Source organism: Anabas testudineus, chromosome 8, assembly GCF_900324465.2.
Source record: "Anabas testudineus chromosome 8, fAnaTes1.2, whole genome shotgun sequence".
In the NCBI taxonomy this organism is placed as follows: domain Eukaryota; kingdom Metazoa; phylum Chordata; class Actinopteri; order Anabantiformes; family Anabantidae; genus Anabas; species Anabas testudineus.
In genome coordinates, this window is record NC_046617.1 from 113,793 (window position 1) to 126,615 (window position 12,823).

The 12,823-nt window shown below is 42.1% G+C and overlaps 1 protein-coding gene across 3 annotated transcripts in view; it reads right to left on the bottom strand.

Moving 5' to 3' along the window:
• Positions 1-9,083: 9,083 nt before the first annotated feature.
• sept12 (septin 12) overlaps positions 9,084-12,823 on the bottom strand; it is a 72,528-nt gene continuing 68,788 nt past the window's right edge. For all 3 annotated transcript variants that reach the window (XM_026344904.1, XM_026344914.1, XM_026344922.1), the window contains one exon: positions 9,084-12,332. In XM_026344904.1, coding sequence (XP_026200689.1) covers positions 12,167-12,332 — 166 coding nt within the window. In that variant the 3' untranslated portion in view covers positions 9,084-12,166. The remainder of the gene's footprint in view (positions 12,333-12,823) is intronic.

Below are 12,823 nucleotides of genomic sequence, written 5' to 3' on the forward strand. Positions count from 1 at the left end.
ATATATTTAAAAATGTATTCTGCAGCTCTGTCCATGAGCTGTAAAGCCCTGACTCACAGTTTGAGTACTGATCAACCCAAGTGTGTTTTGTGATCTTTCAGTATCTTTTTTATTTTAATGAGCTTCCAAAGGATTTAAATGTATGTTTACATATCACATGCTCATGCATTTCTCAGCTACAAACAGCTAACAATACAACTACTTTCAAAGGTACATTTTCTAAGGTAATTAATTCCTAATCACTTCTATTACTGTCCACAGTCTTTGGTCTTCATATGTCACCATTTTGTTACAACCCTTGTACAGCACAACTTTAACTAAGCAGTAAAATAAATAATGACAGCTTACTGATAAAGTTGAAATTGGCAGAATCTGTGTGCCCTTGCAGTTTCAGTGTGTTTAGCCAACTGGTGCCTGTACTGCTCTTACTTTGACTGAAGACCATGTTTGCACTGATGACCAGCAGCTTTCATGTTTTGGTACATGCAGATGTTCTAGACCATAAAAAAAGCATTGACTTATATATACACAACATCAAGTGCCAGAGCCAGATGTGGTCAGCAAGTGGTTTTGATTTCTGGTAAGAATAGTAATGAACTGATGTGGGTAAAGCTGTGCTGTTCACACATGTATATGTTAGTATTTTCAGTGGCATGGTAACATGTTCCAAAAAACGATGGATGTGGTCAAATATGTATTATTAGTTTTCCTGCAGCTTTTAAGCTAATAAAATATAACATTGTCAATCACGGGGTGGACTAAATAAAAACACAATATTAGCTACATATTTATCAATGATATGTAATTTAACTAAATATTCTTAACTCAACCTTACTGTGAAGTTTACAGTGAAACTCTCAAACACAGCACTACCAACTACTGATTACCTGGATTTGTTAAGTCAATCAGAAGTTGGAAGATACTATCTCAGATGAAGAAAGACTGAGGAAAGACAAAGTGAATCGGTATTGCCCAGAGAGAGCAACATCTAGTCAGTAAAGAATGGAGAGACTGTCCAAGCAGGTCCTTGCAATCTAGGGAAAAAAAGGCACTCCTATATCAACATGGACCACCAACAATAATGTGGGACTTTCTTAAGTCTGAAGATACTAATGTACTAAGACAGTATCTTGTCTTCCACCGTATCTTCTAACACACAACACTGTTAATCAGCAGTTTGTAGGGCAGGGATAGCTGTAAAGCAAGCAGGGCAATGGGTCTTGGGGAAAAGCATCACCCACCCTTCGGCATGGCGAGAGGGCATGAACTCAGGTATGCTACTATCTGCACTGGCACTACATGCAAATAAACCTCATACAGATAATGATAATGGGCTGTGATAGCAAACACCAGACACGTCTGCTAAAACCATACACTGGGAAGAAGTCAAAGATCATTGAACGGGAGATGGTTGTTCAAAGAAAGAAGTTAGACTCCTTACTTGGAATAGTCCCAGGTAGAGCCAATAAGTGGACCTTGTGTTAAGATTATGTTGCCTAAATAGAAAAGAAGAAAAGTGTGTTTTATAAGAAAGGAGTCTGCCAGTCACTATTAATGTATGTTTAATATACAGTATATAGCTCATTTGTTGCTACGTTTCTGGACTATATTCACCCTCTGCTATTAACCTCTGTTTATTATTTATTGTTTATTTGTTTATTTGTCATATGCAGGTTAACATGGTTAACAATGAAATGTCTTAGACAAGACAAACTGGTAGAAAAAAAAAAGAAGAAAAGAGAAGAATAAAACAATTAGGTAGAATATGGAATATAAAGAATAAAATAGACTAAAAATAAATTTAATAAAATAGAACAGATATGAACATTATTTGAGCTAGTCTCTATACAGTGACAAGAAAAACTTTGTGAACCTTTTGGAATTTCATCCATCCATCCATCCATTTTTTTCCGCTTATCCGGGGCCGGGTCACGAGGGGAGCAGCTTAAGCAGAGATGCCCAGACTTCCCTCTCCCTAGACACCTCCTCCAGCTCTTCTGGGGGAACACGAGGCGTTCCCAGGCCAGCCGAGAGACATAGTCCCTGAACAGGATCGGTGACAAAGGGCAGCCCTGTCGGAGTCCAACAAGTCTGACTTATTGCCGGCAATGCGAAGCAAGCTCCTACTCCGGTCATACAAGGACTTAACGGCCCTTAACAGAGGGTCCCGAATCCCGTATTCCCGAAGCACCTCCCACAGGATGCCATGAGGGACATGGTCAAACGCCTTCTCCAGAGAACACATGTAGACTGGGTGGGCGAACTCCCATGAACCCTCGAGCACCCTAGCAAGAGTATGGAGCTGGTCCAGTGTTCCACGGCCAGGACGAAAACCGCATTGTTCCTCCTGGATCCAAGGTTCGACTCGCGGCCTAGTTCTCCTCTCCAGCACTCTGGAAAGGAGAATTTCCCAGGGAGGCTGAGGAGTGTGATCACCCTATAATTGGAACACACCGCCCCGGTCTGAGTCCAGAGGTACTGTCCCTGATCTCCACGCGATGCTGCAAAGGCGTGTCAACCAAGACAGCCCTACAACATCCAGAGACTTAAGGTACTCAGGGCGAATTTCATCCACCCCTGGTGCCTTGCCACCGAGAAGCTTACTGACTACCTCAGTGACCTCGACCAGGGAAACTGGTCCCTTTTATTTTAACTAACTGGACTCCACATCAACTTAAAGACAATAACTGTTATACTGAACTGCCTGCTGCCTACATAGCATGTAATCACCCATATGAGGATGGGTTCCCTGTTGAGTCTGGTTCCTCTCAAGGTTTCTTCCTGTTGCCTTCCCAGGGAGTTTTTCCTTACAACCATCACCCTCGGCTTGCTCATCAGGGACAATCTCATTTCATGATTCATTCACATTCACTGTTCATGTACTGTTCTTTGGTTGTGTAAAGCTGCTTTGTGACAATGTCAATTGTAAAAATTGCTCTACAAATAAAATTGAATTGAATGGAATTGAATTTCCCTTCTGAGGCGCCGGACGGTTTGCCTGAATTTCATTGAGGCAGACCGATAGTCCTCCTCCATGGCCTTGCCGAACTTTTCCCAGGTTCGAGTTTTTGCATCTGCGACCACGCGGGCTGCGGCACGTTTGGCCTGCTGATACCCATCAGCTGCATCAGGAGTCCCACAGGCCAACCAGGCCTGATAAGACTCCTTCTTCAGCTTGACGGCTTCCCTTACTTCTGGTGTCCACCACCGAGTTCGGGGGTTGCCGCTGCGACAGGCACTAGAGACCCTACGGCCACAGCTCCGAACAGCCACATTGACAATGGAGGTGGAAAACATGGTCCACTTGGACTCAATGTCTCCAGGCTCCCTCGGGACCTGATTGTAGCTCTCCTGGAGGTGGGAGTTGAAGACCTCTCTATCCAGCTTCCTCCTCCGCCACCGGATCCAACTCACCACCAGGTGGTGATCAGTTGACAGCTCAGCCCCTCTCTTCACCCGAGTGTCCAAGAGCTATGGTCGGAGGTCAGATGACACAACCACAAAGTCGATCATTGACCTCCAACCTAGGGTGTCCTGGTGCCACGTGCACTGATGGACACCCTTATGCTTGAACATGGTGTTCGTTATGGACAAACTGCGACTAGCACAGATGTCCAATAACAAAACACTTGGGTTCAGATCAGGGAGGCCGTTCATCCCAATCACGCCCCTCCAGGTATCACTGTCATTGCCCACACGGGCGTTGAAATCCCCGAGTAGGACGACAGAGTCCCCAGTCGAAGCACCTTCCAGCACACCTTCCAGAGACCCAATGAAAGCCGGGTACTCTGCTACACTGCTATTTGGCCCGTAGGCACAAACAACAGTGAGAGACCTATCCCCTACCTGAAGGCGCAGGGAAACAACTCTCTCGTCCAGCGGGGAGAACTCCAAAACATGGGAGCTGAGCTCGGGGGCTATAAGCAAGCCCACTCCTGCCCGCTGCCTCTCACCATGGGCAACTCCAGAGTAGAAGAGAGTCCAACCTCTCTCAAGGAGTTGTGTTCCAGAGCCCTGACTGTGTGTGGAAGTGAGCCCGACTATCTCTAGCCGGTACCGCTCAACCTCCAACACAAGTCCAGGCTCCTTTCCACCCAGTGAAGTGACATTCCATGTTCCAATTGCCAGATTCCTTGTCCAGGGTTTGGGTTGTCGAGGCACCTCCACACGGCTGCCACCCTACAGGAAGTCGGGCCCACGTCGCTCCTTCGGGCTGAGCCCGGCCGGTTCCCATGGGAAAGATCCCGGCCACCAAGTGCTCACCTACGTGCCCCAACCCCGGGCGTTGCTCCAGGGTGGGGCCCTGGTGACGCCAATCTGGGCGACGTAACAGTCCTTGATGTTGTATTTCTCATAAGGGGTTTATGAACTGCTCTTAGTCTGGCCCGTCGCCTAGGACCTGTTTGCCTTGGGAGACCCTACCAGGGGCTTAATCCCCCTGCAACATAGCTAAGGTAAGGTCGCAGTTCGGGGAGGGGTTGGAATTTCATGGTTTTCTGCATTAATTTGTCATAAAATGTGCTCTGATCTTCATCTAAGTCACAACAATACAAAAAAACACAGTCTGCTTAAAATAATACTACACAAACATATGTTTTAATGTTTTTATTGAACATAACATGTAAACATTCACAGTGCAGGGGGGAAAAAGTTTGTGAACCTTTGGACTTAATAACTAGTTGATCCTTCTTTGACAGCAATAACCTCAACCAAACGTTTCCTGTAGTTGCAGATCAGACCTGCACAACAATCTGGAGTAATTTTGGACCACTCCTCTTCACAAAACTGTTTCAGTGTAGCAATATTCTTGGGATGTCTGGTGTGAATGGCTCTTTTAAGGTCATGCCACAGCATTTCAATCGGGTTAAGGTCAGGACCCTGACCGGGCGTATTTTGTTCTGTTGAAGCTATTCTTTTGTTGAATTACTTGTATGCTTTGGATCATTGTCCTGTTGCATCACCCATCCTCTGAAGATCTTCAGTTAGTGGACAGATGGTCTTATGTTTTCCTGCAAAATGTCTTGATAAACTCTGGAATTCATTTTTCCATCAATGACAACAATCCGTCCAGGCCTTGAGGCAGCAAAGCAGCCCCAAACCATGATGCTCCCTCCGCCATGTTTTACACTGGGGATGAGGTTTTGATGTTGGTGTGCTGTGCCTTTTTTTCTCCACACATAGTGTGGCCTTACACAACCAAAGTAACTATGGAAGTTTACAATAACAGTGGCGACGGTGGCAAGGAAAAACTCCTTGAGAAGGCAACAGAAGGAAACCTTGGGAGGAACCAGACTCAACAGAGAACCCATCCTCACATGGGTGATCACATACTATGTGTTAGGCAGCAGGCAGTTCAGTATAACAGTTCATGTCTTTGAGTTACTATGGAGTCCGGTTAGGTATTGGAGGCTCTGGTAGACTTGTAGGGAATTCCAGTCCTGGACTATCGAGCGTTGTGTCGAGACCTCAGAGGAACAGCTGCTGACGTCAGCCGAGGCCAGGACCGTCGTCATGGTAGTGTGGGACTAATCCCAGTCACCACACGCATCCCACAGAGACCATGTGGGGCATCCAAGCGACAAGATCCCTTACCAGAAGTAGAGCACCAGGACGAGTCAGACAGGTCCAGAGGGCAAAGGGTGGAACGACGTGTAGTTTGACAGAAAGACAGGTGTGACAGCTTAACTAAAAAGGAGAGCCAGAAGGAAACACTGACATGAGGGCTCCCTGGGATGTAGAGCAACTAATCACTTCACCTTCAACAAATCTGAATGATCAGTGAGAGTGGGGAAGACAGCATCTAAACATACCAGTTCACCATAGTGTTCTACGCCCATGAGTTTTTCCCTAAGGCAAATCTACTTACAAAAAGGCTTGACTAAATAAATGGGTTTTTAGCCTCGACCTAAACACTGAGACTGCGTCGGAGTCCCGAATGCTAGTTGAAAGGCTTTTCCATAACTTTGGGGCTTTGTAAGAAAAAGCTCTGCCCCCAGCTGTAGTTTTCATAATACGAGGTACTGACAAGCAGCCTGCATCCTTTGATGGAGGATCATAAGGCACAAGCAGTTTACTCAGATACTGCGGCGTGAGACCATTTAATGCTTTATATGTCAAAAGTAGTATTTTAAAATCAATGCAAAATTTCACTGGGAGCCAATGAAGTGTAGATAAGATGGGGTGATGTGCTCATATCTTCTGGTTCCAGTGAGGACTCTCGCTGCTGCATTCTGAACTCACTGATGCTTGTTTATGCACCTGGTTGAACAACCAGACAGTAAGGCATTACAGTGGTCCAACCTAGAGGTGATGAAAGCATGAACTAATTCTTCTGCATGGTTTAGTGATAAAATATTCCTTATCTTGACAATATTTCTGAGGTGAAAGATAGATATCCTGGTGATATTATCTACATGAGCTTCAAATGAAAGACTGGAATCTAGAATCGCACCAAGGTCTTTTACTGTTGCACTAGATGTAACAGAAAGGCCATCTAGAGTTACAATGTGATCTAAAATCTTGCTTCTAGTTGCATGTGGTCCTATGACTAGTACTTCTGTCTTATCAGGATTAAGCAGAAGGAAATTAATTATCATCCAGTCTCTTATGTCCTTTACACATTGTTCAACTCTATTAAGCTGTTTGATCTCATCTGGTTTTGATGAAACTGTGTGTCATCAGCATAGCAATGAAAGTTAATACCATGCTTACAGATTATGTTGCCAAGAGGAAGCATGTAGAGGGAAAAAAGCAGTGGGCCTAATAAACCCTGTGGAACACCAAACTCCACTGGAGAGCATGTGGAGTAATCGCCATTTAGTACATACTGATAACGATCAGTCAAATAGGATCTAAGCCAGAAGAGGGCTGTTCCCTTAATTCCTACAACATTGTCTAATCTGTGAAGGAGAATACTATGTTCAGTGGTGTCAAAAGCTGCACTGGGGTAACACAAGCATAGTGACGCTACCCTGGAGCGTGTCCTGTGATCAGTTAAGCTTAGTGAAATCAGTTTACAAAGATATCAACTTTATATATGGCTTTTTAAATCAAAATATACTAATAACAACTTCTAGAAAAAGACAGCCAGAGCACTCTAGAGTACAGTGTGAGTCCAAGGTTTTATGTTCATAACAAATCATAAAAAGATGTTTTTATAAACATTTAATGGCGTATTTAAAGAAATACAGCATTTATTTTGTATTCTTGGATTTAACCCTGCATTAGAAAAATAGCATTAACCTTTGGGAAAGTGTAAAAATATTAAACACCCAGGTACAGATAGGCCTATATAGGAGAAGAAAAAAGAAAAAAGCTTCATAACAGAAGAACAACCTTTTTAAATGGTTTCAAGAATTTTCTCGAGAAAACACATATTGGAAATAATTATTTCTACCTTATTAACTAGGGTAAGATAGAAAAAAAAAAAACCCAATGAGCTTTTAAAGATGCTTTTTTGTCCAGACAAGGAGGTTTACTTACCAGAGTGATGGGCCAATATTTAATAATAAACTTTCAACTCCTGTCACATATTCAATGGCATCTGACACATTCACTGTCAAGACATGAAAGTGCACCTGGCCAAAAATACCTTACTAATGCCCCTACTGTAAAGCAAACATGATAAATGTTCTCTAAGGTGCCTACACAAAGAAGAAAACAAGCCAATGTTTAGTGTAGCGACTGCCTTAGTTATTGTGAAGTCTGGATGAAGTGCCCCCTATTACTGTGGAAGGAAATATTTTAGTGTCCTGAAATTAACTGTCCCTAATGCCATAATGAATTCTATTACAGTTAAGTGCCCTCTGGGGTGATCTACATAGGGGAAAAAAGGTGTCCTCCTCGGAAGAACATGACAAACTAATGTACGGTGTCCTTGGTTGTAAATAATTATGGCCAATATGGTAGAAAACCAGTTAGAGTGACACAAATACACATGGCGAGGACAGACAGTAGGTACAACAGTTGATTTTATTATAAATGAGGAGCCTTACTTCAGTTACAGGTAGACGGATCACTGAGGCTAAAGAGCAAGTGATACAGTGATACAGATGTCCTTGTCATAAAATGACAAGGACATCTAGTGGCTAAATGTGAGATGACAGGAAGCATGGACAAAAGTAATTCAAATGAATGCATCCTTTACACCCGTTAAAGAAGCCTGAAAAACATATATATACATTGTTTTGCATATTTGTACACTACTGCTGGCTAGTTTTTGCAGCTACGCCATTTGGGTTTTCAAGCTTTACCCTTGATCAGACCCTTGAACAGTTTGTGAGGCCAGGTCACACAAAAAGGTTTGTGTACGGCTTGAATGTTACAATGTACGCCAACTGTATTTTCTACATTTTATATGCAGGTCTGTACAAAGCTATCTGGTGGGCAGGCGCATGAAATCTAAGGGGCCCTTGATATCTGGTCCATTTTAAGGGATAACAATGGAGCTGGTATCAGCCACTACCACCAAAGTCTGTTCCTCCTGCTCCTGCGTTGAACTGCATGCATTTAATTGCTCTGCTTATGTTTGAGTGTTTTATCCTTGAGATGGACAAGCGGGGTTTGAAATGTTTAAAGATCCTCCAGAGTTTCACAGATACCCATTCATGGCATGGCAAAAGTGTTTGTTGGCTTTTCTGGTTGCATTAAAATCTGATTAGGCTATGACTGCATTTTTTTCTGACTGTCTCAAACCAGCAAGTTTGGTTGTGATGAAACTTACCTTGCCTTTGTCTGTCGACGTACCTAACTTGTTGCTCTACCAGGACATCCAGGATATATGTTAAGATTCCGGCAGTTGTCTTCTCAAATGTGCCTGCCATTACAGAATACTGTTCAGAACACAAAACAGCTTCTGTTGTAAAAGCTGCGACCACATAATGAGCTTTCAAACATCCCATGTTCAATTTGTCTCAGGGAGTGCTATTTATTCAGTTGGGTCTTTCCAAAGCTTGAAAAATTAAATGCAAGACACAGGTGCGTTACTTTGTTACTACTACTTCACTGATATTTATGGCAGCGGCAAAGGCAACAAGGTGACCAGAATCAACAAGTTAATTGCAAAGATTTGACACTGGACAGAGAAAGTGACAAGTATTTAATTGCAAATCAACAGTGTTAACATTTGTATCATTTAATACTATATAAAACAAAAGACAATAATCATACAGGATCTGTTAGTACATGCTGAGTATAAAACACAAGAGTAGAGGCTCACAGGGCTTCAGGACACAGAGAAGAGCTGAGTGGTAAGAAGACAGTAACACTGGATGTTTGACCTGCTGTATGTGATCAGATTCAGAATGAATGTGACTGTGAAGTGTGTGGTGATTGTACATAACAGGTAGCTTCAGAGGGGAACTGACATTTTGGATGACACTGCTTTGCAAAAAGGACAAAGATGCATCACTTGATCTTTAGGTACAATAATATGTGGTATAAAAGCTCAATTGTTACCAAAGTTCACTCAACACTGTGCATGTTAAAGTATCGTATGCAAGCAATTGCCGAGAAAAAGACTACAGGCTAGTAAACACTGATGAAACGAAGTGGGATTTAAAATACATACAAATGGTTAAGTTCAATATAAATCTGATAAAACTGAAAACAGGTAATGCACATGCTCTCTTAACTTGTGGCTTTGTTTTTAGTTTTTTATTATCTTCCTGTTACATTGTAGCTTAATCCAACAGTAACAGAAACAAACCATCAGAGTTCTGAACATACCTGCAACTAAAACTTGTCCCATACCTGCACCTTCAAGGCCCAATGTGACTGAACATGACTGTACTACCCTATTTAAGATCCAAACCAGACCTGAGACACAAAGCTTTGATGGCTATTTCACCTGGTTATTAGCTGCTGGGCTATGTAGTCTCTTTTGTTCCTCTCACTGGGCGTGGTGTGTCTACTTCCAACTTTTGATCTATGCCAATAATCTGCATTTGTGGAATAGTAGCATATGTTCCTTGGTCTGGTTCCAGTCTGTAACTGGGTACTACTGATTTTGACATGAAGTTACATGGAGCTGTAATAAACATGACATCATAGATAGTCAAATTTGATATGTTAAGCTCCAGTTGCTCTGTGGCTACCAGTAGAGAACTAGCAGTGGTGACATAGAGAGTCATTACAAAGTGAACAGAGCTGACTCAACAATATGGAGGTGAAAGCTGTCAGTGCTGGGGAATGAAATGATAATGCACATGGTCATGCCATGTGCACACGGTCATGCACGCACTAATAAGCAACTCTGAAAATGCATGCATCAATTTGTTATTTAAAGAAAACCACACCCAGGCTGAAGATTCTGCTCGTAATCTAGCTATTGCAGCTGCATACATTGTCAGCACTTAGCAGCATGCCTGTGATGGGGTTTGAATGCACCAGACATGACACTTTTGGACCAATTATGGTCAGTGTACTGGTGGTTTTCCCCTTTAATACTGGTAAAAAGTCAACAGGCCAGCTCTACTCAAACACTGAATATAATTTCAGTGAGCCTGAGGAGACAGAAAGAAGCTGTACCCTAATAAGACCAGTGGTTTAAAGAGCAATTAATACTGTCACAGCATCAATGACATACATTTTGTAACCTGTAAGACTATGGGTTGGTACAGTGAATGTCTGTGTGCATGCATCCCCAAATTAAGTATGATTAGAAGAGCGAGCATGTGACCGTTGGAGGGCAAGCGGGAGGATTAGCAAAGGTATGCAAGCATGTCTGTGAAGCTGGTGGTGAGCCTCTGTAAAGGCACAGAGGGTAAAAGAGCTTTGTCACACAACAGAATCACGCTTAAGGCCTCAACGACTTATCAGAAAAAACTGAACCAGTATCAGTAGTTTTTCTGCATGAAAAGTGAGTGTGTTACTCCAAAACACTTAGGGTGTAGTTACTCTTTAAAAGAATCAGAAATCTGTTGTTTGTGCACATTCATGTAGATTGCAAGCTTTTAAAATGTATTAAAAAGTTAAACACTTTAGTAGTAAAAATGTTCAACACATAAACAGTGACTTTAGTCGACACGCTTTTTTGAGAGTAAGAAAGCAGTTAACAAATTTTGAAACTCAGCACAATGAATGGTACAATACAGAATGTCATCCAAAGCACTACAGTTTAGTCATTTACATTACACACCCCACGGTCAGTTATATTGGGAACGAACTCAGCTCCAAATCATAAAAAGCAGACATCTCTTCCCTCCTCAGCTTGTTGGATGACTTGATTCATAAAAGGTTTGAGTACTTCTACAAAACAGATATAATCAAAATGAACAGGCAGCAGGTTCATGTTTTATACTGAAAGTTTTTTTAGAAGAGGTTAATTTATCTGCTTTATAGGCTGTTTAGTTGCTGTTTGGAGTCCATTACTGCTGCTATTATCAACCATTCAATTATACTTAACCTAATGAAAATGTTTGTGAACACTGTTCAAAGTATGTGGACACCTGAACATTCCACCCATATAACACTCTTCTGGATTCAAGCTTTCCACCAGATGTTGGAATCTGGCTGCAAGGGCTTTGCTCCCATTAAGTGTAACGGTGCATTCACACATACGGATACAAAGTAGCTGCCAGCATCTGCCCTCTGATCAGTCTGTAGTTTTGGGGATGCGTTGTGTTCAGCATGTAATTTAATGTACACCCTCAGCTCCAACTGGACTGTTTTTATGTTATTTTTTTAAATGAATGGCAGCTGTCACTGTCTCGGGCATTTGAATCCATATGTGTGAATGACCGTTAGTTAGGTCCAGCACTGGTTTGTTGATCTGTGTCTGGTCTGTCCACATACTTTTTATACGACTGAAAAAGAGTTAGGGTTGTGTTTTCTTTTACTGTACAGTGGTGTGCTGCCCACTCTCCTCTGCTCACTATCCTTCCAGACAATATATGAGCTTACATTAAAAAATATATTCATATTTGATGTATTTCAGGTCTTGTAAAATCTGGTAAAATCTCAAGTAGAATTCCTCATTCAAAAAAATCCACTAGTTGGTCCAATAATGAAAAAAGGAAAGAACAATAAAAAAAAATTCCATCTAATTTTTATTTGGTAAAAATAGATCTCTATTTGCCATCTCTCATTCTGATGTATGCAGAAAATCTGCATTCCTCGGGGACTGCAAGAGAAAGGTTGGGTAGGGGTGGGTGGTTGGGTGGAGAGATCAGAGGTGGCTCTCTGAGTCACTTTTGTCAGCAGTTCCGTTCTCCAGTGGCCAGGTGGACAAGCTCAGTTCACTGAAGTTCATGTTGCTCTCATTGAGCCTTCGTACACGGTAGGTCTCATAGTGGATGTTGTGTGTCACGTCTTTCAGGTCCTGCAGGTGAGATCTTTGCAAACAAAAAATGTAGATGCAGATTAAGTGGATGCAGACCTACAGTATTTGTCATTATAGAGGCTAGAAGGGCCTTTAGTGTTTAAATAGGCAGAGGTGTCTGTCAGGAAGTTCCAGCTTTAAACCAATCTGACAAGCTCTCTGTATAAAAAGGGCTACAGAGATAGGGACACGTGTTACTAAATATGGATATACTGGTACATAATCTCACACAGGGTCTCCTGGAATACATTCATAGTGTTGTACTCAGCTGTTTTGATGAAAAATTAGATACCCAGATGTTAAATGAGAGTTAACATCTGATGGGTTTTATTCTTCCAGGCAGCGTTGGTACATGTAGGTTTTGTTTGTTTGAAGATAATTGGAATTTCATTTGTAATGCTCCAATCATCTAAAATACAGTGTGCATGTCCACTGCTATGGAGATAATAGATAATCCACAGAATTTTAAGTCTAATTTTATGGGGATATTTTCTATTTTTCAGT